The sequence below is a fragment of the Eleutherodactylus coqui genome, chromosome 5, assembly GCF_035609145.1.
Source record: "Eleutherodactylus coqui strain aEleCoq1 chromosome 5, aEleCoq1.hap1, whole genome shotgun sequence".
Classification (NCBI taxonomy): domain Eukaryota; kingdom Metazoa; phylum Chordata; class Amphibia; order Anura; family Eleutherodactylidae; genus Eleutherodactylus; species Eleutherodactylus coqui.
The window spans coordinates 47,587,499-47,611,456 of NC_089841.1; the positions used below are offsets into that span (position 1 = coordinate 47,587,499).

The 23,958-nt window shown below is 44.5% G+C and overlaps 1 protein-coding gene across 2 annotated transcripts in view; it reads left to right on the forward strand.

Annotated features, from left to right (window-relative positions):
- Nucleotides 1-5,289: 5,289 nt before the first annotated feature.
- The window catches only part of C1QTNF3 (C1q and TNF related 3), a 32,645-nt gene continuing 13,976 nt past the window's right edge, over nucleotides 5,290-23,958 (forward strand). Inside the window, exons 1-4 of one of the 2 annotated variants that reach the window (XM_066602464.1) lie at nucleotides 5,290-5,620; nucleotides 9,334-9,442; nucleotides 11,853-12,007; nucleotides 19,261-19,390. In XM_066602464.1, coding sequence (XP_066458561.1) covers nucleotides 5,342-5,620; nucleotides 9,334-9,442; nucleotides 11,853-12,007; nucleotides 19,261-19,390 — 673 coding nt within the window. In that variant the 5' untranslated portion in view covers nucleotides 5,290-5,341. The remainder of the gene's footprint in view (nucleotides 5,621-9,333; nucleotides 9,443-11,852; nucleotides 12,008-19,260; nucleotides 19,391-23,958) is intronic. The other variant, XM_066602465.1, reaches the window with a different exon arrangement.

Here is a 23,958-nt window from a genome sequence, read left to right on the forward strand (position 1 = left end):
GGGATCATGTGGATGGTAACAACTCATCACCAAAAAGGGTCAGAGAAGGATGTCAGGAATTGTTCTGACCAACAGACACCACACAGTCAAGAGTAACTGAATACAACACTGGTGCTCCAACTAACATGTCCGAATATACATGATAGCATGGATGAGCTATAACAGCAGACGACCAGTTCCAGTGCCACTATGTCTAAGAGAAACAGCAAGATTAGACTTCAGGGGGTAAAAGAGCGCAAAAATTGTATTACTAAGCAGCGGAAAAACATCTCCTGGTCGGATGGATCCAGATTTCTGTTGGTCGTGCTGATGGGAGGTCAGAATTTGGTGCAAGCAGCATGAATCAATGACCCCTTCCTGTCAGCTGGTCAGAACATGTCAGCACCTCCATCTAATCTGCAGCAACTATAAAAAGCTTCCTGTCCGCAGGGGCCAATATCCCTGCAGAACGATTTTATCAACGAGTGGGATCTACACCATAATTTCTGTTCAATGTGCTACTAGATGGGGGTCTCAAATAAAGTGACCATTCAGTGTATAGTACATCATTTTCATGAAGACAAATCTGATTAATACTTCTTAGTACTTGTATACTGTCCATATGAATACAGTGCCGCTGTTTGCTAAACCAGGCTCATGCCGTATGAATAGACTCTAATTAATGGAATCAGATGAACCATGGATGGCAGTCAGTGATATCAGGCATTGGAGGATACGGTTATGGATATTTAGAATGCGGTGAACATTGAGCTGGTGATCATTATGTACTGAATATTGAGACAAATGACGTCAATCTGATAAATGCTGATAATTAAAACAAGAAAAGCGAAAATATAGAAGAGCTCCTAAATGGACAAACATCTGTGAAAAATATTCGAGATTGTAAGCAACACAGTGAAAAACAAGGTTTGCTGTCCAGAAGGTCCAAGAGATCAAAAAGAAATGGTTTGTCCATGATAAAAACATCAAAAAATCATCTGCTCTGCCATACAGGCTCCGTGCTCTGCCGTACAGGCTCTGTGCTCTGCCGTACAGGCTCTGTGTACCTACACACAGAGGGTCCCTGCTCTGTAGTACAGGCACCGTGCTCTGCCGTAAAGGCTCTGTGTACCTCCGTGCTCTGCCATACAGGCTCTGTGCTCTGCCATACAGACTCTGTGCTCTGCCGTACAGGCTCTGTGCTCTGCCGTACAGGCTCTGTGCTCTGCCGTACAGGTTCTGTGTACCTACACACAGAGGGTCCCTGCTCTGTAGTACAGGCACCGTGCTCTGCCGTAAAGGCTCTGTGTACCTCCGTGCTCTGCCATACAGGCTCTGTGCTCTGCCATACAGACTCTGTGCTCTGCCGTACAGGCTCTGTGCTCTGCCGTACAGGCTCTGTGTACCTACACACAGAGGGTCCCTGCTCTGTAGTACAGGCACCGTGCTCTGCCGTAAAGGCTCTGTGTACCTCCGTGCTCTGCCGTACAGGCTCTGTGTACCTACACACAGAGGGCCCCTGCTCTGTAATACAGGCGCCATGCTCTGCCATAAAAGCTCTGTGTACCTACACACAAGCTCCATGCTCTGCCATACAGGCTCTGTGCTCTGCCGTACAGGCTCTGTGTACCTACACACGGGCTCCCTGCTCTGCAGTACAGGCGCCGTGCTCTGCTGTAAAGGCTCTGTGTACCTACATACAAGCTCCATGCTCTGCCGTACAAGATCTGTGGATCTACATATAGGCTCCATACTCTGCCGTACAGACTCCGTGCTCTGCCGTACAAGCTCTGTGTACCTACATACAGGCTTCGTGCTCTGTGTACCTACATACAGGTTCCGTGCTCTGCCATACAGGTTCCATGCTCTGCCGTATAGGCTCTGTGTACCTACATACAAGCTCCGTGCTCTGTCGTTCAGGCTCTGTGTACCTACATACAGGGTCCATGCTCTGCCGTAAAGGCTCTGTGTACCTACACAAAGGCTCCCTTCTCTGCATTACAGGCTCCGTGCTATGCCGTAAAGGCTCTGTGTACCTACATACAAGCTCCGTGCTCTGCTGTTCAGGCTCTGTGTATCTACATACAGGGTTTATGCTCTGCCATACAGGCTCTGTGTACCTACACAAAGGCTCCCTGCTCTGCATTACAGGCTCCGTGCTATGCCGTAAAGGCTCTGTGTACCTACATACAAGCTCCGTGCTCTGTCGTTCAGGCTCTGTGTACCTACATACAGGGTCCATGCTCTGCCGTAAAGGCTCTGTGTACCTACACAAAGGCTCCCTTCTCTGCATTACAGGCTCCGTGCTATGCCGTAAAGGCTCTGTGTACCTACATATAGCCTCCGTGCTCTGCCGTATAGGCTCTGTGTACCTACATACAAGCTCCGTGCTCTGCTGTTCAGGCTCTGTGTATCTACATACAGGGTTTATGCTCTGCCGTACAGGCTCTGTGTACCTACACAAAGGCTCCCTGCTCTGCATTACAGGCTCCGTGGTCTGCCGTACAGACTTTGTGTGCTTACATACATGCTCCGTGCTCTGCCATACAGGTTCCGTGCTTCATGCTTTGTGAAAGGGGACTGATTCTCTGCTCCATGTTCCATACTGTGAGAAAAAGGATCTTGTAGACGGAAACAACTCGTCGTCTAAAGCGGTCAGAGTCTCTGTGCTATTTTGTACTGGCTTTGTGCACTGCTGTACAGGTTCCGTGCTTTGGCATACGGGGTCCATGCTCTGGCATACAGGCTCTGTGCGCTGATATACAGTCCCTGTGCATGGACTCCGTGCCAATCTGCATGAGTCCTTAGAAGAACTCTTTGCAATATCCATCGTGTTCTGGAGGCAGTTAATGATATCATCTGCACTGAAGAAACTTCATTTCTGGAAGATGAAGCCAAATTGTCTCAGAGATGATTGCCAAATAGGGAAACCGCAGGAATTGATGGCATCACAATAAAAGTATTACACACAACTCAAGGATGATTACATTTATGCCAAGACGTCTGGAAAACGACTAAATGACAGATTAGAAACCAGCAGAAGGAAAAGAAAGAACAGAGCCTAAATATTACAGACTACCATACAATTGTCCTTCTATCACATCATCAAGAAGAATATACCCCATATGCCTATTAGGTGAGAGAGTTCTACCTACTTGAGAGATCAGGAGACCCTGACCCAGATTTGTCAATGCAAAATGGCCACCATGCATGTAATTCTTTTGGTTAATTTTTATGGAAGCGAGCAGTAAACCACTTTTTCCGTAAAGATCTGCACACACGCGTGGTCACTTCATCATTAAAGGGGTTTTGTCAACATTATAAGTCATATTGTAATCACTGCATAAGGGGGAAACTTTCTGATTGGTATAGGTCTGACCGTTGGGAGACCTGCGAACAGATCCTGAGAACAGGGGTTTATAAATCTTCCCATATGACTGGAGGGGTGGATGAGCATGCGCACTGCTGCTTTGTTAATTTCATTGAGACTACCAGAGTTAGTCAAGAGCTAAAAGGGATTTTCCAATTACTTAAAATTGCATCACAACTGCTCTGTCCGTCTTGGTTGCTGCTGACCAGGACATGTGACTGCAGTTGCCAATCAGTAGCCACAGGTAGTGACCTTCTGTTGGCTTCAGCACTCACATGTCCTTGTCAACAGCAACCAGGAAGGACATAATACTTGTGAAGCAATTTGGAAAACCCCTTTAACCCTGACAATCTATGGCAGCCCCATCGAAATGCGCATGCTCAACGACTGCCACTCTATTCCTCTGGGGACATTCAGGACCCCCATTCTCGGAAATGGTGGAGGTCCCAGGAGTTGGATCTCTACAAAGTTATACCCTGTCCCCTAACCCAGCAGCAAGTGTTTAATTGCCCTGCAGCTCCCCCACAGGAGAAACAAAGAGTTATAGGGGATATTGAGATATGTGTTCCCACCTCTCTACTCCTTCTCCTTCTCATCTAGATAGGTTCATCAAATAACCATCAGGTAGGATGGGTGCTGGAATCCTCCAAGGTCCCCTTAGTGGTAGAGGGTCCATAGGGCTCCATGGTGGTTAGGGGTCCCTAGGGCACTAAGTAGAACTGGATAGATTCAGCAAATAGCCATCAGGGAAGGTGGGTGTTGGAGGGCTTCTAGATTTGCATAGTAGTGCAGTCTCTCTAGGGGCTCATAGTGGTTAAGGGCCCCTGTAGCCTCATTGTCATTGAGGGTCCCTTGGGCCCTATGGACAGGTAGACAATATCGCTAAACAGCCATGGGAGAAGTTGGGTGTTGGAGACTCTCTAGATCTCTATGGTGGTGGAGGGTCCTAGTGGTTAAGGTTACCTGCAGCCTCATCATGGTTAAGGGTGCCTAGAACTTATAGTGGTTAACAGTCCACAGAGCTCCACATACAGCTAGAAAAGATCGCCAAACAGACAACATAGATGGTGTATGTTGAAGGTTCCCTAGATGCACATAGTGGTAGAGGTTAGTAAAAGGTGCCTAGGACCCCATAATTCTTAAGTGTATCCATGGCCCTATGTACAGCTCGATAGGATCACCAAACAACAATTAGTGAGGCCCCCTATGTTACCATAATAGTTAAAAATCCATAGGGCCCCTTACATACAGGTAGAAAGATTCACCAAACAGTCAATCAGGGTGTATTTTGGATGCCTTCCACACCCCTACACTGGATAGAGGGCCCTAGGGCCCCATTTATAACTGGACAGATTCACCAATATTGGTGGTGCAGGATCCTTAGAGTCCTCCATGACCCCTATAGATGGAGTCTGCTCCCTATAATCGAGCGCTGGTTGCCACTGAAATCAGTGAATGAACAAAACTAACAATTTGTTATCATAATGTAACATTTTTTCCAAAAATTGCTCATTATTAGTATATTCAAAATTCATCAAAAGATCCAAGACAGAAACCTTTGGTACGTTTAGGCTATTTTGAGAAACTCTCAAAACTCCTTTGAGAAATAGTTATGAGAAATTCTTGGCTGGCATAAACTCGGCCTTGTTCCAAGAGGCAGACATTAAATCCTTAGCATCTCCGTGTCTAATGAGGGTAAAAAAAAAACTGATTTGTTCCATGGTCACAATTTCCCATCCTATTTGTAATCTGGAAAGGTGTGATACCCATAAACGTCCCAGATTATAACTGTGATACTATGTTAAGAGCTGCATTAAAAATCCATTTCTCCGGTCACAGTAGAAGGATGACTAATACTTTCCTTCAGGCTCGGTTGATTTTGCAGTCCTTTTTTCCCCCCTCCAGCTGTCTCCAGTATATAACTTGGTACAAACACACTTTTCAGGAACTTTTTGACCAAGCTGGATGCCTCTGCCTGGATCCTCTAGCTGAATGGCTCCGAGGCGTATTAGCATCTGGTGGCTTCTGGCTCTTTTTGCTTTGCCGTGTTGCCTTGGTCAAGACGAAAACATGGAGGTGAGGAGAAGATCTAATAAGCTGTCGGCCAAAGTAGTTGGGAGTCATCATCAACGGACGGGCTTTATATCCGGCAGGGAAGTAGTAGGAGAGCGGAATCTCCACATTGAGACATTTACCATTAATACTGCTACTGAAAAAGAGTTGGGGAACCCCGAGGTAGATGAGGGAGAGCACACCTCACACAGAGTCCAGGTACTCTGCATTCATCTTCTTCACCTATGTCTTTTTCTTAGCTTGCTAACTAGACCAGCGGTTGGTCTTCCTGTTTTATATGATGCATAGGCACAGATGTAGCAGAGCTGAATGTGTCCTTATTGAACCAATCTTCTAACTCTGTACCTGTGGGCAACATATTGAGACAAACGTCGTATGAAATGACCGATCCGCCTCGAACCACATCTGACAAACTCAGCCCTGCTACATCTGTAGTCCGTCGTATGTCACTTTCTCGCACTGTTACCAATGCATTTTTGTATTATGACGGAGATATTTGGCCAGGTCTCGCTTGATTTGCTATGTTGTTGCATTAGCTAGTTCATTATGAGCAATGCTTATAGATTTCTATGTTTCTATTCTGTTACCTTTGGCAGTTTATTATGACTATTTATGACTTTTTTTTGTCATTGGTAGTTCTTTAGATTTTTTCGTAAATTGCCATTCATAGCTGTGCGTTCCGGTATATTACAATGAATGTATATTGTAGGATCATCAGTCTGTTTTGTGCAGACAACCATACCACCATGTAGTGCATCCATGCCTTCCTATTCAAGTACTCTCTTGTTAGTTCACTATAGGACAGCAGTTTGGAGATATAGCGCTGGATCCGGATTTTTGACTGCATCCTGTATAGTTGGGCAAATGCTATAATTGCTGATATTTATTGCTTCTGTGCGTCTGGTTTATGTAACAGGCACTGTTGTGGCCCCTGTGGACACTGTGAGTGGTCTTGATTCCAGTGCAGTGGCCCCTTATAGGTCACTGTGCTGGGCAGAGGATGTGTGTCTGTTGGATGAATGGTAGGGCTTGTCTCACCCCGCAGGGTGGTGTCTGTCTGGTATAAATGGCGGGGTGGGACACAAGCGCATTTGTTGCTGTTGCTACAAACAAGTGAAATGTTTAGTGCAGTCGTGAACCGCGAGCGAGCCCCTATAGCCGGGGGGCAGCCGATAGCACTGTGCTGTGTGCAAGCCATGAAGACTTCTCATCTTGGATCTATGTCTTGACTGTCGAGCAGATGGGTCTCCAGTCGTTGATCTGCTATATGGCTGTGTAAGAGAGAGAAAGCCCTCCATAGAGACTGAGTGTACAGCATTGTGACTGTCCAGTGTCCACGGAGCCACACCAGGCCGGCTGAATATTTAAAGGGAAAACTTCAAAAGAAGGCCCTTTCACATGGGCGCATATAAGCCACGTTTTCACGCCTGGCCATATATGTACGCTACCGATGTGATGCTGTTCCAATGCATCAATTCACAGGGGCGAATATACGGCATGTAAAAACGTGGAACCGTGAAAAATGGAACATCCGCGTCCAAAATACGCACCGACGCATATACGTTCTGGAACTATCTTTTGGTTAATATACGCCGGCGGGTCCCATAGACTCCTGTGGTAGCAGGGAAAAAAAGGGAGGGGGAGGCATTTTTACAGCGGCCAACACTGCGAAAAGCTTACAGGGGCCTCTATGTAGGCATTAGAAGTTAATTCAGAAGATTTAGGCCGAGCGGGGGTTTTCCGGGGTACAACGTATTTTTTCGCTAAAAACCACACTCACGGTCGTGTGAATGGGTGAGAAAACGACATATCTAGTACTGTATTGTCATTTATTACTGATTGTGAATTACAGCCTTTATTATATTTCAGAGCTGCATTAACAATTCTACAGAGCTGAAATCACTACCACTCCCTTGTTGTTGAGTGTCTGTATTGTGCTTGCTATGGTAATGCAATTTATAAGAACTGCAACATGTTAAGGCCCATTTAGACGGGACGAGTGTCGGGCAAACAATGCCCGACACTCGTCCCCGCACATACTCGCTCTCGTGCTGCTGTATGGGATCTAGTATCGCTGACTCACAGCGGGGCGGCTGCAAGAGATTTCTCTGCTCGCGCTCCCCCGCCCCTCTCCATTGACTTAACATAGCGGCTGTTCAGTACTGAACGGCTGCTATTTACAGCCGCCCCCCGCTGTGAGCCAGCGATACTAGCTCCTGTGCAGCAGCACGAGAGCAAGTATGTGCGGGGACGAGTGTCTGTTATCGTTTGCCCGACACTCATCCCGTCTAAATGGGCCTTTACACAAGGCGCTGTAAAGTAATCTGATGTAGGAAAAACTACTGCAACTGCCTTCCCTTTGTAATATGGAAGCTCACTAAGCTGTTCGAGTTGTTATGCTGACAAGCTAGCTGATTGTTTACAGTAACAACTAACAGAATAGTGAGTGCAGCTCTGGAGTGTAATACAGGATGTAACTCATCATAAGTAATGTATGTACACAGTGACTCCAGCAGCAGAATAGTGAGTACAGCTCTGGAGTATAATACAGGATGTAACTCAGGGTCAGTACAGGATAAGTAATGTATGTACACAGTGACTTTAGCAGCAGAATAGTGAGTGCAGCTGTGGAGTATAATACAGGATGTAATGTAGTATTGGTACAGGATAAGTAATGTATGTACACAGTGACTCCACCAGCAGAATAGTGAGTGCAGCTCTGGAGTATAATACAGGATGTAACTCAGGATTAGTAAAGTATAAGTAATGTATGTACACAGTGACTCCACCAGCAGAATAGTGAGTGCAGCTCTGGAGTATAATACAGGATGTAACTCAGGATTAGTAAAGTATAAGTAATGTATGTACACAGTGACTCCACCAGCAGAATAGTGAGTGCAGCTCTGGAGTATAATACAGGATGTAACTCAGGGTCAGTACAGGATAAGTAATGTATGTACACAGTGACTTTAGCAGCAGAATAGTGAGTGCAGCTGTGGAGTATAATACAGGATGTAATGTAGTATCGGTACAGGATAAGTAATGTATGTACACAGTGACTCCACCAGCAGAATAGTGAGTGCAGCTCTGGAGTATAATACAGGATGTAACTCAGGATCAGTACAGGATAAGTAATGTATGCACACAGTGACTCCACCAGCAGAATAGTGAGTGCAGCTCTGGAGTATAATACAGGATGTAACGGAGGATCAGTACAGGATAAGTAATGTATGTACACAGTGACTCCACCAGCAGAATAGTGAGTGCAGCTCTGGAGTATAATATAAGATATACCCAGGATCAGTACAGGATAAGTAATGTATGTACACAGTGACTCCACCGGCAGAATACTGAGTGCAGCTCTGGAGTATAATACAGGATGTAACTAAGGATCAGTACAGGATAAGTAATGTATGTACACAGTGACTCCACCAGCAGAATAGTGAGTACAGCTCTGGGGTATAATACAGGATGTAACTCAGGATCAGTACAGGATAAGTAATGTATGTACACAGTGACTCCACCAGCAGAATAGTGAGTACAGCTCTGGGGTATAATACAGGATGTAACTCAGGATCAGTACAGGATAAGTAATGTATGTACACAGTGACTCCACCAGCAGAATAGTGAGTACAGCTCTGGGGTATAATACAGGATGTAACTCAGGATCAGTACAGGATAAGTAATAATAATAATAATAATCTTTATTTGTATAGCGCCAACTTATTCCGCAGTACAACTTGGTATGTACGTTAATATTATATGGATAACATGAAATATCTTTTAAAGCTGTTGATATAAAAAAAACTTAAAATGTTGCAAGTTGCAAGGATGCTGAGGATAAAACAGCTCAAGGTATGAGATTTTTGTAATATCAGTTATTGATTGTAATATTTCTTTATGTTCTTTAGACCCCACAGCAACCAGATTGTAATAGCTGTTGTCGCGGAGACTTTGGATATAGATTTCAGCAACCAATCGCTGGACCACCAGGGCTACCTGGACCACCGGGAATACCAGGCAAGTGTGTAGCAATATGTCTGATTCTGTAACAAAGCTAAAATATAAGGGCTAAAAGACTAAAGAAACTGCTGGAGAAAGAGTAAGGGTCCTTTTCTCGTTTGAACTGGTGAAGGAGCGAGTGACATCACCGCTAAGGCAGGCCATTTGGATTGCGGAATCCACAATTGTCACCTGCGTGGATGATCCGCGGTATTCCGCATCCATTAACAAGAATAGTGCAGTGGCATGTCCGCTCACGTAAGTGGATGGGGATTCCGATTTCTGCTCACACAAATAAAATCGCAGCATACTCTATTGTTCTATAGATTCCACACGGACAGCTTCCATTAAAGTCAATGGAAGCCGCCCGACCTGCGGACCATCCGCAATTAACGAACAGGCTGAAGGTACTCACATCATTGCCTAGAGACGGTGCCGGAAAAACAAACATTTGAAAAAAAAATCTGTCCAATGACAGCTCGCCATAGATATCCGCAGTGCAGATAAAGAAGGAAGAAGACAGGTATGCACGGACGCCGGCTGCGGTCAGGGCCAGATTCCGAGTCATTCACTTTCGCTCTTTTGAAGGATAATTGTTCCGTCCAAAAGCACCTTACTGAAGCCGTCACACAGCCATATTTTGGGGGCATAGCGCTTTTTTAACAAATGATTTTTTCGCATGGACCGATGATGCAGAGTCTGTGGAGATGAGACAGCAAACGTCATCACATATTCACCAGAACTGGAGAGACCAAAGCCCCCACAATCCAGAGTGGTAAATACATGTACAACGGTTCATCTTCTCATCCCTGGGTGATAACATGAAGAACAGTTTCCATTCCACCCTCCACACACATAACCCTACTGCGGTGTCACTGGAAGTTGTATTAATGCAATCTATATTTAAGCATTTCCAAGATAGCACGCATGCAAAAGTGTAATGTACACTGAATGGCCTCGTTATTAGACCCCCGACCCTCTCACAACTGGAGCTTCCCTGTATGAAAATTATCCTTGTGTCCCCGGGGTGCAGCATAAAATCACATAACAAGTTTTCCATGGATCAGTTTCAGTGGGAATCCACATTAGATGGGAAAATCCAGCGATCTGAGTGATTCCAACGAGGCCCGGTCATTGGTGCTAGACCAGCCGGGCTAGGATTTCACTGCAAACACAGAATATACAGAGAATGGCGTGTTTGACGAAAGGTGTCTAGCAAAAGGGGATCCTGTGGATGGAAACAATTGATCACCAAAAGGGGTCAGAGGAGGATGTCAAGAATCATTTTGACCAACGGGCGCTGCGCAGTCAGGAGCGGCTGAATACAACGCTGATCCTCCAACTAACGTGTCTGTAGCCACAACGCACCATTACTTGGCACAGATGGGCTATAACAGCAGACGACCAGTTCCAGCACCATTGTGTCAGAGAAGGAGAGACTCCAAGGGGCAAAAGAGCATAAAAATTATATCACTGACCAGTGGAAAAACATCTCCTGGTCAGATGGATCCAGATTTCTGTTGCCCGTGCTGATGGGGGCAAGCAGCATAAATCGATGACGCCTTCCTGTCAGCTGGTCAGAACATGTCAGCACCTCCTTCTAATTGGTGGCAACTAGAAGAAGCTTGCTGTCCGCAGGGGCCGGTATTTCTGCAGAACGATTTCATTATCTAATGGAATCTACACCACATTGAAGTACTACGATTCTGAAGACCAAAAGATGTCCAATGCGCTACTAGATGGGAGCCGCCATTGTCTCAGACTTCTCCATGTAGGAATCTGGAAGAAAGTCAAACATATGCCCCAACAGCTGCAGGAACCCCTGAGACAAGACCTGCAGAGGAAGATGCAGTTGGGCTAACTCACCCGTGGGCGATGGATGGAGGAGTGTCTTTGACTTGCCTGCAGCGCTAAGCTTGGAGAAGTCTGAAACAGTAGCAGTCACATTGTGGAGACAGGGAGAAAAAAGGTGATATGCCCATAGGATTTGCGCAAATGCTTGTGATTTTAAAATGCCAGAAAACTGGCAGAAAAGGGTTTGTGAACGAGCTGAAAGGGAGCAGAGCTCTCTACTCACTTTCAGGTCATTCTCCTGTTTTTCCAGACCAAATGCAAGAAGAAGCAACTAAAATGGAGCTAAGAGCTCTCAGTATTACCAGTATTATGTGTAGGAGGCGGGTAAAGCAGGAAGTCTGTGAGATGCAATTTCAACCAATAGCTGCAGAGCAGGAAGTGATGTCAGAGAAGGGGGTGTGTAAGGATCTGTAGTGTTGTAGTGCGGAGCTGCTTGGAAACTTGTATTTCAGGGGTTGGAGCTAAATAATTAATGGCCCTGCCATGTTATGTGACCCATTTTTTTTTTACTAATGATGAATATTTGATCAAAGTTTCACTGTCTTACAATAAATGTTTGTGTATCAATGCTTAGGAAATCATGGGAATAATGGAAATAATGGGGCAGCCGGACACGAAGGAACAAAGGGTGAAAAGGGTGACAAAGGAGACATGGGCCCAAGAGGAGAACGGGGTAATATAGGCCTGAGAGGTGAAAAGGGATATCCAGGCATACCTCCGGAGCTTCAGGTGAGAGGATTTCATGTCACTGCATTCTGTATAGACTTACATCCCTGACCCATGAAGATCTGCTGCTGAGCTCCTCAGGGTAAGTAAGAAATGTTGCACACGTACTGGAGGCCTCTTGCATATGGCCATATTATGGCTCTGTTTGACTCTGAAGTGTATGGTATAGTTATATGGCACCTAAAGATTTCAATGACCCTATATACAATACTTCTGTTTGCCACTGATTTCATTTTAAGGCATCCAGAAACTAAAGGGGTCACTTGTGACCCAAAACCATTGTTGGTCCGCCCTTGAATTCGAATGAACTGCGTATGCACAATTCATATGAATACAAGGATGGCCTACCACTAGTGATGGACCAGCTGTTGACATATCCATAACCTGAGCCACCAGGGTTCCTGGGATAGTGTGTATGACGTCAATGGAAGTGTAGTGGAATTAACAGTAGGGGCATGTTACTGTAATTCCAATGGGTGAAAGTCGTTGGTAATCGCAATTGGTTGCATCCAGAGCTTGAAAACTTTGCAGGCCTACAACTTCTCCCAACTGAGGGTTTGTTACAATTGTATTGAGTCTAGACAATCCTCGGGTGACATCACAAGAGTGCTAGCGGCTACTGCTGGCACTCGTGTTCTCCTAACAATGGCCGGGCTGCCCCTGTGCTTGCAAGTGCAGGCCGGTAATTGTCGGGAAAACACGAGCAGTAGCAGTGGCTGCTAGTGCCCTTTTAATAGCAGCCCAAACTAAACAGCTCGGGCTCTGAACTGATTCATTATAGCAAGTGTTCGACTTCAAAGGGGTTTTACCACTAAACATAGGGAAAAAATGTCTAATCGCTGGGACCCCCAGCAATTCCGACATTGGTGAACCTGAGTGGCCCACTTGAATGGAGCAGTGAACGTACATGCATGACCACCACTCCATTTACTTCTATAGCATGGAGGGAGATTGCTGAGCAATCCACTGGTGGGATCGAGGGGCTCCCGAAAAAACAGATGAGCGAGACATTGCATTTGCTGAATGTTAAGGAATAGTGCAGCAGACTACGCTATTCCATGAAAGGTATATAGTATAAAAATATATGCTTTTCCTTTTGATCTGTATAGTCACTGGGGTGGTCTAATGTTGTTAAGTGTTAAGCTCCCCATAAACCTTTATTTAACACGTTCAGCCAACAGTTGTTTCCGCTGCTCCCCCATACAGATGAACACTCGACTCAGATGAGCATCCATGAGTTTAGGGAGGTAAGCTGCAACTTGACAGCTTTGGCGGTGGCTTATTTCCTAGGGAATTAAATCTGATGTTGAAATTCAGCATCTGTGATGTAATCATGGCAGGCAATGTTGTACTAAGATTCTTCGAACCCCCAAAGGAGATGATTCTGTGTTCCTGTAAGGGAAGTCGACTAATGGAGAGGAGGGTTCCATGACAGTAGGAGATGGAGGTCTTACCTCAGGGGCTGGCAGCAGACAGTCAGGTTCAGCCACATGCTTCCCAGCCAGGGAACCTTCTGGCTTGGGTTGGATGACATACCCATACCCGTACTGTCAGTCACAGGCCTATAATAATGCTACCATGGGCTTTTGTACATAAGCATGAACGACATAGGCCATAGCTGCCAGAACATGGAATTTATTAATCAAAACAGTCACTCAATATCCGTGTAACAGGTTCAGGCTGCAACAACGAGAGTCTCTGGAGCAATGAATGAGCCAGGGTACAGTCCATAAAACGAAGAATGTTGCTCAACTTAATCACAGGTCTTTCCGTGGTATGGAAGATCAGCTATATTAACAGTAGCCGCCAAAGTAGAGTTCGAAGTTATGACTACTTACTTCACCGGATGAGATAGTTGTTGCTCCTAGAATGGGGGTTGTGAGGACGGTGTTTCGGGAACCAGGATGCATGAGCTTTGACACAATTTACCAGTAAAGCCGCAGGCCACGTATTCTGAAGGAGGCCGTCTTTGTACTGAAGTCACAGCTATAAGCTGCAGTCTTCAGGGCTTACAAGAAAAGTGGGGACTGACTTTCCATCTAGCCTTGATTTCTTCTCTCATACTAAAGTACATCACTCACAAAGAGGTGCATAACGTCCATATATATATATATATATATATATATATATATATATATATATATATATATATATCCACAGGAGGAAGTCCTAGGATCCCCGTGACCGCCACCACATAACCTCCTCCCACACTATAGTGTGACACGAACACCAGGTGGCACCAGAACCCAACCATGAACCCTTTCCAATCCAATTTTGGATTTAGGGTTTCCTAAAAGGCTTTCTCTTTTTGCTGTTATACAACAGTGCCATCTGCTGGCTAAAGACAGTGTGTGTGCATCAGAGAGGCTCCAATAGTGGAGTGGCCAGCAATAGACGGTAAGAATACTCTGTTGGACGTCTTCTGACAGGGGAGCTGTACAAACTTCAATCAGAATGTCGGAAGATGTCAGACAGTGGATTGGAAAGGGTTAAACCTTCCACTATTCTTGGTACAGCTCATTCAATAAAACATCAGAAACAGATAAATGTAACACCTGACCCCTTCTTCAGTCCCTTTCCACGTATAGAGAGCGTGACGTCCACTTATAATCGCATCCTAATCTTTGTGATCACTGTACACACAGGTTATTATTAATCATGCCATGAGAAATAGATCCAAGTGGGAAGGGATCGAGCCAAAGCCACCTCCGAATGGGGTTTGTCTTCTGCTGGACTTCCAGGTCCATTATTGCATCAGCTATAAGAGAAAATAAACACCTCCATAGTGAAAAGCAAGGTCGATTTATTCAGGCACAATTACGTGTATCAGCATCGAATTAGCACCTTCATCAACCTTCTGGGACCACAACTCTTCATCAGTGCTTGGGTTCACCAAAGGTCCCTCTTCGTACTCTGGTGGGTCAGTCCAACCAAATTCGACTTCACTTCTCGATAAAATCTCCTGTTATTCCTGGGCTGGAGTTCTTGTTCTGCCAGTATTTCTGCTCTAGAATATCCTTTCATTGACTGTCCACATTACGTCCCAGAGCGATTATCTTTCAGTAGATCCAATATCACAATGACTTTGGGTCTTTATCTTTAAAACCATATGGATAAAATGGAAGAACCTTGTCACCGGCAAGCAATACAAAGTTGCATGTTAGCGGTTGCTTTATGTAATTACTGAAAGGTTGATCACTGAGAGATTAATAAAGCCTGACGTTCGGAGCAGATGGCTGCTGCATCCTATCTGTGGATGTGTCATTTCCAGGCAGGTGTCGGCACAACATTGCTACATCCCCACCATTTCTTGATTGCTATTGAATATGACATTTGCTTGCTTTATACCATGAAAGCCCTGACTTTTCATGTTATCTCTGTACACGCAATTACTTTAATACCGCGCACAACTTCCTCGAATATATGAATGTTTTGCAGCCCCAATAATTGAATTCAGGGAGGGAGAAGAGCATTTCCATGGCAACATATCGGTTTTTCTTTCTTCTGTATAACACTTTTATCTTTTCTGTATCCCGTCGGTCCCGTGTTGTCAGGGAGATTGTTTTCTTAATGCTTTGTATGTGTATCTGTAGTTTTCAAAAAAGTTTGAACTTTGAGTAAAGTGGAGAGTAAAGTATCAGTGGGAAATGGCTATGTGGGTTGAAGGGACTTTAAACCACACTACCCAAAAAAACGAAGCAACACTTAAATCCCAATGAACGAAAGACGCAAGTTGAAAATTTTGCTGATATAAATTGTGCAGTTCTTCAATTACAAAATGATGTTTCAACAGTCAACGTAAACCAAAATCATCAACCAATTGAGGGCTGGATTCCAAATCACCCAGAAAATCGATTTGCATGAATTTCATTATGGCAACTCGTAATGTGACTCAGTAGTGTCTATAACCCCCCATGTGACTGCATGCACTCTAAACAAGGTCTGGTTAGCTCCTGATGAGATGGCAGGTGATATCCTGGGGGTCTCCTCCGAGACCTGAATCAAGGCATCAGTGAGTCAGTTTGTGGCACTACATGGGGGCATCGGATGCACCAACACAGAATGTCCCAGAGGTTCTAGGTTGGATTCAGGTCTGGGGAATGTGAGAGCCAGACAGTGACATCAATGCCTTCATCATCCAGGAACTGCCTGTACACTCTGGCCACAGGAGACCGGGCATTGTCCTGCACCAGGAGGAACCAGGGCCCACTGCACCAGTGTACAATTTGACAATAGCTCTGAGGATTTCATCCAAGTCCTTGAAAAGCAGTTGGGGTGCTGTTGGCTGTTACATGGAAGTCTGTACGAACCTCCAAGGATATGTCTCCTGGATCATCACTGATCCACCACCAAACCAGTCATGCCGGAGGATATTTCAAGCAGCATAATGTTCACCATGGCATCTCCAGACTCTCACGTCTGTCATGTGTGCTCCATGTGAATCTGCTTTCATCTGTGAAAGAACGGAATGCCAGTGGCTGGACCTGCCAATTTTGGTGTTCTCTGGCAAATGCCAATCAAGCTGCACGATGCTAGACTGTGAACACCGTTGCCACTACAGGACATTGGGTCCTCATACCACCCTCATGGACTCTGAGAGTTTGGTCAGTAGCCCTCTGGAGATCATTTTGTGGGGCTCTGAAAGCACTCCTGCTATTCCTCCAGTTGTGATGCTGGGTTGATGCCCTTCTATGGCCCTGTTGCACTTATCGTGTAACAGACCGTGTCCTGGTATCTGCTTCATGCTCATTAGACTTTGACGCAAGAAGAACTTGCTGTGGTATAATGATATTGAAAAGTGTCACCCAACAGTCCATGGCGCAGTTACTCCCATCTCTGTGCGACTCTCAGAACCTCCAGAATTGTCTATAGGCGTAGCCAATCATCTTTCCCCTATCATGCTTAACATCTATGGATAGGTAAATTCCTGATATTAAACATAATGGCCATATCTTCCCAGAGCGCCTTCTGGGGAAATATGGTCAAAATATTAAATCAGGGTTTCCTACAGATCTTCCATGCATATACTCAACCCGCCCTTGATGACGTCAGAAAAAGGCCAGCGGGGGTGTGGTTCTGTGGAGGCTTTACAACTAAGTGGGTTCCTTATTCAAATTGTCAGACCTTCAGAGATATGCCCAACATTAGGACTGCCCCAATTTTGCTATTTGTGACTCCGCACAAATCAGAACCTTGGGCCGACCATATCAAATCTGGTACCTTTCGTTTATTTTCTCCTTGTTTGTTTTCAAATACAGTCTTGTTGTATATGCCTGCAAACCTTACTTCAATGGTTATATCTTTTTCGGTATACTTTTGTACATATATATATATTTTGCACTGCTAATCTTTTTCTAGAATTGAACTGCAATTTATTAGTTGAACCTTGTCTGTTTTAAAACAAACCAAAACTCTGAAGTTTGTGTTCATAATTCATAAGTCTGGGTCACAGCTTACCTTTAAAAGCTGGTGGCCGTAGCAAGTGTGTGTGTGGGTATTGCAGAGGGCAAGTGCTATTAGACCGTATCAGGTAGTGATTTGAGCTTTTGCTTTGCATGCATGTAGAAGCCCAGGAAAGCTGGGTATAAATCAGTCTGTATTCTAATGACTCCTTTCTTGCATTCCCGTTAGAGTGATCGATCTAGGCTCTGCCATGACAAATTGGCAGCAGCGACTGCACTCCGGATAGTCAATCTGTTAGTAATCGGGGACAGAGGCACGATCAATTGTTATCACCCCCCTTTCTCTCACTGACACTTGCTAATTCCTATATATATATATATATATATATATATATATACACGAAATATATATAACATTTTTGTGTATTCAGTGCATGTTGCATACGAATAGCACCCTGTGCCTCCATATCTGGGGGGACCAATAGCTGGAATGGTATGAATCAAGATAATGGAAATGGCTGCACATGCAAAATCACATTCCATAATCATTAAAGGGAATAGCAATAAGTACCATGGACTGGATTTATACTAATATCAGAAAACTTATGCTAATATCAGAAAAGTTTAGTCCCATGGATACCAGTTCTTCTAATTTTGTGCTTGCCTTTGAGCAAGAACTATGCCTGTAAAGGGTGTGGAAGAGGCAGTTACATGCAAGCTCTGGTGTCTTAGGGGTGTCCCAAGCCTTTATGCTGCCTGAGGCAAATTGTTAAATGGCCCCCCTGCAAAAAAACAACAACACTTGTTTAACAAGCATTGAAAACGCCAATATACAAGATATCCAACACATATTTAAACCACTTTGACTTGGCTGAACTGAGAGAGTAATAGTGCCCCCAGTAGTGTTTTTAATAGTAAGTGGCCCCAATAGTAATAGTGACCTCTCTTAATGGCCCCAGTAGTAATAATGAATCCATTAGTGGCCCCAGTAGCTAATGTCTCCCCATTAGTGGCCCCAGTAACAGTAGTCTACTCTACAGTGTCCACAATAATAATAGTGACCCCATTAGTGGCCCCAGTACTAATAGTGACCCCATTAGTGCCTCCAGTAGTAATGAGGTCTGTTTGTGGGCCCAGTAAAAATAGTGTCTCCCATTGTGGCCTTAGTAGTGATAGTGACCCGGTTAGTGTTTCCAGTAGTATTAGTGACCACATTAGTGGCCCCAGTAGTAAAAGTGTCCCTGAAAATGGCCACAGAAATAATAGTGTCCCACATAGTGGTCCCAGGCAGTCATAGCATCCCCCTATAATCTCCCCAATAGTAATAATGTCACTCTTTAGTAGCCCCAGTAGTAATAGTGACCCCCCCTGCTGGGCAGAAACCCGACAAGCATTTAACTCACTTGCTCTGCAGTTCCAGTCCAACAATGGTGCCGTCACCAAAACTGGAAACAGAGTGAGACCAGTGACCTCTTTGCCGAGCATTTAGGCTGTGTGCAGGAATGCAGAAACCAAATGAAAAGTCTGATTACAGCAGTGGTGGCCATCACTGATCCAGAACTACAGAGCAAGGGAGTTAAATGCTTGTCGAGTTGCTGTCCAGCTGGTTCACATGAGGTGGCAGTCCCAGGTTGCCTCGTGGTAGGGTGCCCCTGCTTAGCGGATCCTTTTACTACATAAGAAGACACCAGTATTATAAATGGCACCTGGTAGGTCATGCAACTGGTATAGGTTTTTAACTGGGGCCCAGGAGCTTTTACTTATGCAGTACTCTGCAGAACATTAGGCACTGCAAGACAGCAAATATTGACATTATTATGGAAAATAACTTCAGACTTGGCTTCTTTATGGTAGGTCGCCTTCATGGCTTCCATGGCAACTCATTTCAGCAACATTAATAGTGGAATCATCTTCAGCAGCGTGGAAACAAATGTCGGAAACTTCTTCGACGTCATGACTGGAAGATTTTCCGCCCCAGTAGCAGGTATGAAATTAAAGGAAATGCGATATAATACTGTTCAGTCTGTAATTGGACAAAATAATAGTAATTTAGTCTGTAGATGATCTGTAAAGAGTTATTTATACATTTGGTCAGGGAAGTGCTCTAAAATTAGCACAAACATATACAAACTGAATTAAGCTCTTCTACTATTCTGTATTAGTGGACATTTTGGCACATTGTGAGAAGAAAGCATTGAAAAAAGATGGAAAATATGCTCTCATAGATCCGGAGTTTACATAAAGAGGCATTTTTCCTAGACCGACGAGAGACGTCAAACTCAAGTTTTTCTAAATGCAAAGTAACTAAGTCAGAGGCCTGTTATGGTCAGCAGGATGTCTCTTGCTGCATCGATACCTCTCAACTTTTATAAGAGAAGTTGCTATGACCCATTGGAGGGGGATCAGTGAAGAACACTGCTCAGCCTCATGACACAGAGAAGTATCTGATTGTTTCTCCTCTCTAAAAATACTGTTGGTTTCTGCAGTGTGGTGCGGTTGATGACTGTGACAACATGTGTTCTATCCAATATTCCTTGTTCTAGTTTAGTCTTGTCTAGTCTACCCAGTCAGTGTCTTGCTTTTTGGTGTTCTGGTCCAGTCTTTTCCAGTCTATCAAGTCAGTATGTCTTGCTCTTTGCTTTTCTAGTCCAATCTTGTCTAGTCTGTCCATCCAGTGTGTCTTGGTCCTTGGTTTTCTCAAGTCTTATTACCACAAGGTTTAAAAGCTTTGCAATGTATATTATGTATGGATGCCTGCTTGCGTACACCCTTATCAATTCAATTGTAGGTAGCAAATCCCATTACATCATAAACCCCAACAAATAGAGTAATTCACTAATCAAAATATATAATTTTATATTATGAGAAGTGAATGACTCTGTTGGTGAAGTCCAGTCTTGTCTAGTCTATCTAGTCAGTGTGTCTATTTCCTTGGTTTCTAGTCAATTCTTCCCTAGTCTGTGCAGTCAGTGTGTCTTGCTCCTTGGTTTTCTAGTCCAGTTTTGTCTAGTCTAACCAATTAGCCTGTCTTGCTCATTGGTCTTACTGCCAGATATATTGTGGCACCATGCAGCACTTAGCCTGACTTCTATCACTTCTCCTGCTTCAGGCTATGTGGAGCTGTACCATGCTGTCTGGAAGTACTGTGGGATATAGATACCTGGAGAGTCATCATAAGAAGGGGGCTCCATAGTCGCTGTGTGGTCTACTGGCAATGGCAGCACAGCACCACCGCCGCCGCCTACCACATGCCATTTACAGTATAATACTAGTGTCTTTTTGACTAGCATATGGACGGCACAACGTCTACCTCTGCACCCCCTATAGTTATACATCTGTTGAGCAGATGACAGCCTTGGAAAGATGATTTGCAAATGGTATGTTTAATTCTGTCTTCCCATTAGGCAGTGATTTCAGAAATGAAACTTTGTAATTACCGTTATTATGTATAATATATTCCAATGGCAACGTATACTGTAATTATTTATTTCCACTCTACTTTTTGAGTCTTTGCTATTTGCTTAGCCTTATGCTACTGTAACTGGTTGACCCACCGCTGCTCTTACAGCAAGAACATCTGGGACTGTCACCTCCTCTCCTGTCTTATACGTCTCACAGTCTGCAAATCCTCTTAAAATGGGAAAAAAATGTTGCCAAGAAAGCTGAAATTCATTAATAGATGTTGGCATTGGTTGGACTTTATAGTAGTATTAAATGTTTTTTTTAATTATTTTTATTCTGACAAGTGCATCTACATACAGTGGGGGGGGGGGGGAGTATTTAGTTAGATACCAATTGTACAAGTTCTCCCACTTAAAAAGATGAGAGAGGCCTGTAATTGACATCATAGGTGGACCTCAACTATGAGAGACAACATGAGAAAACACATCCAGAAAATCACATTGTCTGATTTTTAACGAATTTATTTGCAAATTATGGTAGAAAATAAGTATTTGGTCACCTACAAACAAGCAAGATTTCTTGGTCTCACAGACCTGTAACTTCTTCTTTAAGAGGCTCCTCTGTTCTCCACTCATTACCTGTAGTAATGGCACCTGTTTGAACTTGTATTAGTATAAAAGACACCTGTCCACAACCTCAAGCAGTCACACTCCAAACTCCACTATGGTGAAGACCAAAGAGCTGTCGAAGGACACCAGAAACAAAATTGTAGCCCTGCACCAGACTGGGAAGACTGAATCTGCAATAGGCAAGCAGCTCGGTGTGAAGAAATCAACTGTGGGAGCAATAATTAGAAAACGAAAGAGATACAAGACCACTGATAATCTCCCTCGATCTGAGGCTCCACGTAAGATCTCACCTCGTGGGGTCAAATGATTACAAGAGCGGCGAGCAGAAATCCCAGAATCACACGGAGGAACTTAGTGAATGACCTGCAGAGAGCTGGGACCAAGGTAACAAAGGCTAACACCAGTAACACACTACGCCGCCAATGACTCAGATCCTCCATTGCCAGACGTGTCCCCCTGCTTAAGCCAATACATGTCTGGGGCTGACTGAAGTTTGCCAGAGAGCATTTGGATGATCCAGAAGAGTATTGGGAGAATGTCATATGGTCAGATGAAACCAAAGTAGAACTGTTTGGCAGAAACACAACTCATCGTGTTTGGAGGAGAAAGAATGCCGAGTTGCATCCGAAGAACACCATACCTACTGTGAAGTATGGGGGTGGCAACATCATGCTTTGGGGCTGTTTCTCTGCAAAGGGACCAGGACGACTGATCCGTATACATGAAAGAATGAATGGGGCCATGTATGGTGAGATTTTGAGTGCAAACCTCCTTCCATCAGCAAGGGCATTGAAGATGAAATGGGTCTTTCAGCATGACAATGATCCCAAGCACACCACCAGGGCAACGAAGGAGTGGGTTTGTAAGAAGCATTTCAAGGTCCTGGAGTGGCCTAGCCAGTTTCCAGATCTCAACTCTATAGAAACTTTTGGAGGAAGTTGAAAGTCTGTGTTGCCCAGCGACAGCCCCAAAACATCACTGCTCTTGAGTAGATCTGCATGGAGGAATGGGCCAACATACCAGCAACAGTGTGTGCCAACCTTGTGAGGACTTACAGAAAACGTTTGACCTCTGTCATTGCCAAAAAAGGATATATAACAAAGTATTGAGATGAACTTTGTTATTGACCAAATACTTATTTTCCACCATAATTTGCAAATAAATTTGTTAAAAATCAGACAATGTGATTTTCTGGATGTGTTTTCTCATGTTGTCTCTCATAGTTGAGGTCTACCTATGATGTCAATTACAGGCCTCTCTCATCTTTTTAAGTGGGAGAACTTGTACAATTGATATCTGACTAAATACTTTTTTCCCCACTGTATCTGTGTCATTAGTAAGACTACAAATACAGAGTTGAGTCACATTATGACCACCAGCTAATATCCAGAATAATCACCATGTGCCACACTGACAGGAGCAAGACGGGCTGGGAGTCACTCAATAAGGTGCCAGTAGGTTGTTTCAGATATCTGGAGCCTTGCTGACTGCACTGCATCTCACAGTTGCTGGGGGTGCATGGGGAAGGATTAAGATGGTCCTACAGATGCTCAGTTGGGTTCAAGTCTGGGGAACTGGGGAATTAGGGGGCTGGGGAAGTACTTGGAAGTTTTGGTCTTACTCTTGCAACCACTGTTGGCCATTTCTAGCTGTTTGACATGTCGCATTGTCTTGCTGGAAGATCCCATGTACCCTAGGGAAGATAACATTGGCAAATGAATGAGTGGGCTCAGAGATGCCACAAAAAAATTCCCCAGACTATAACGTTGCCTCCACCACCTTATGTTCTTCCAGCAGTGGTTGCTGAGTGTTTGTTCTCTGATGTTTCTTGTCTGACACACCAACATCCATCCATTTGATGAAGCCGAAAACATGACTCATCGGAGAAGGCAACACTCTGCTAATCAGTGGTGGTCCTATTCTAATACTGCGGTGAAAATTGAAGAATTGTAGCCTTTTCTTCTGATGAACTTTTGTTCTCATAGCTGCAGTGAGCATCTGTCTGCTTTGGAGCCCGATATGCAATAGGGGTCACTGAACTGTTGTTGTAGACACACATCTGGTAGCCCCCTGGTTCAATTTCATGGTGAGCTGCTCCACTATAACATATCGGTCGGTCCCCACACACCTTTGTAACTGATGTTCACCTCTCACATCAATGATACGTGGTGACTGATGTTCACCTCTCACATCAATGATACGTGGTGCTTCACAGTTTCCACGTTGGTTATTCCCAATGGCGCCATTTGTCCACTTTCACCACAGCAGCACGCGAATAATTCACAAAATGTGCTGTTTGGGAATTATTGTCCCCTGGCCCATTATCAACCCTTTTTGCAACTCTGATAAATTCCCCCTTTTACCCATGACAACGGGTGAAATGTGCGTAGACAGCCTATCAGACACCTTATATACCCACCAAGCCAGCCCACCACACGTCATTTCCTTCATGAGCTACACGATGCTGACATCAAAAGTTGTAAGTGGTCTTAATAATGTGACTCAACCGGGGAGCGGCAGG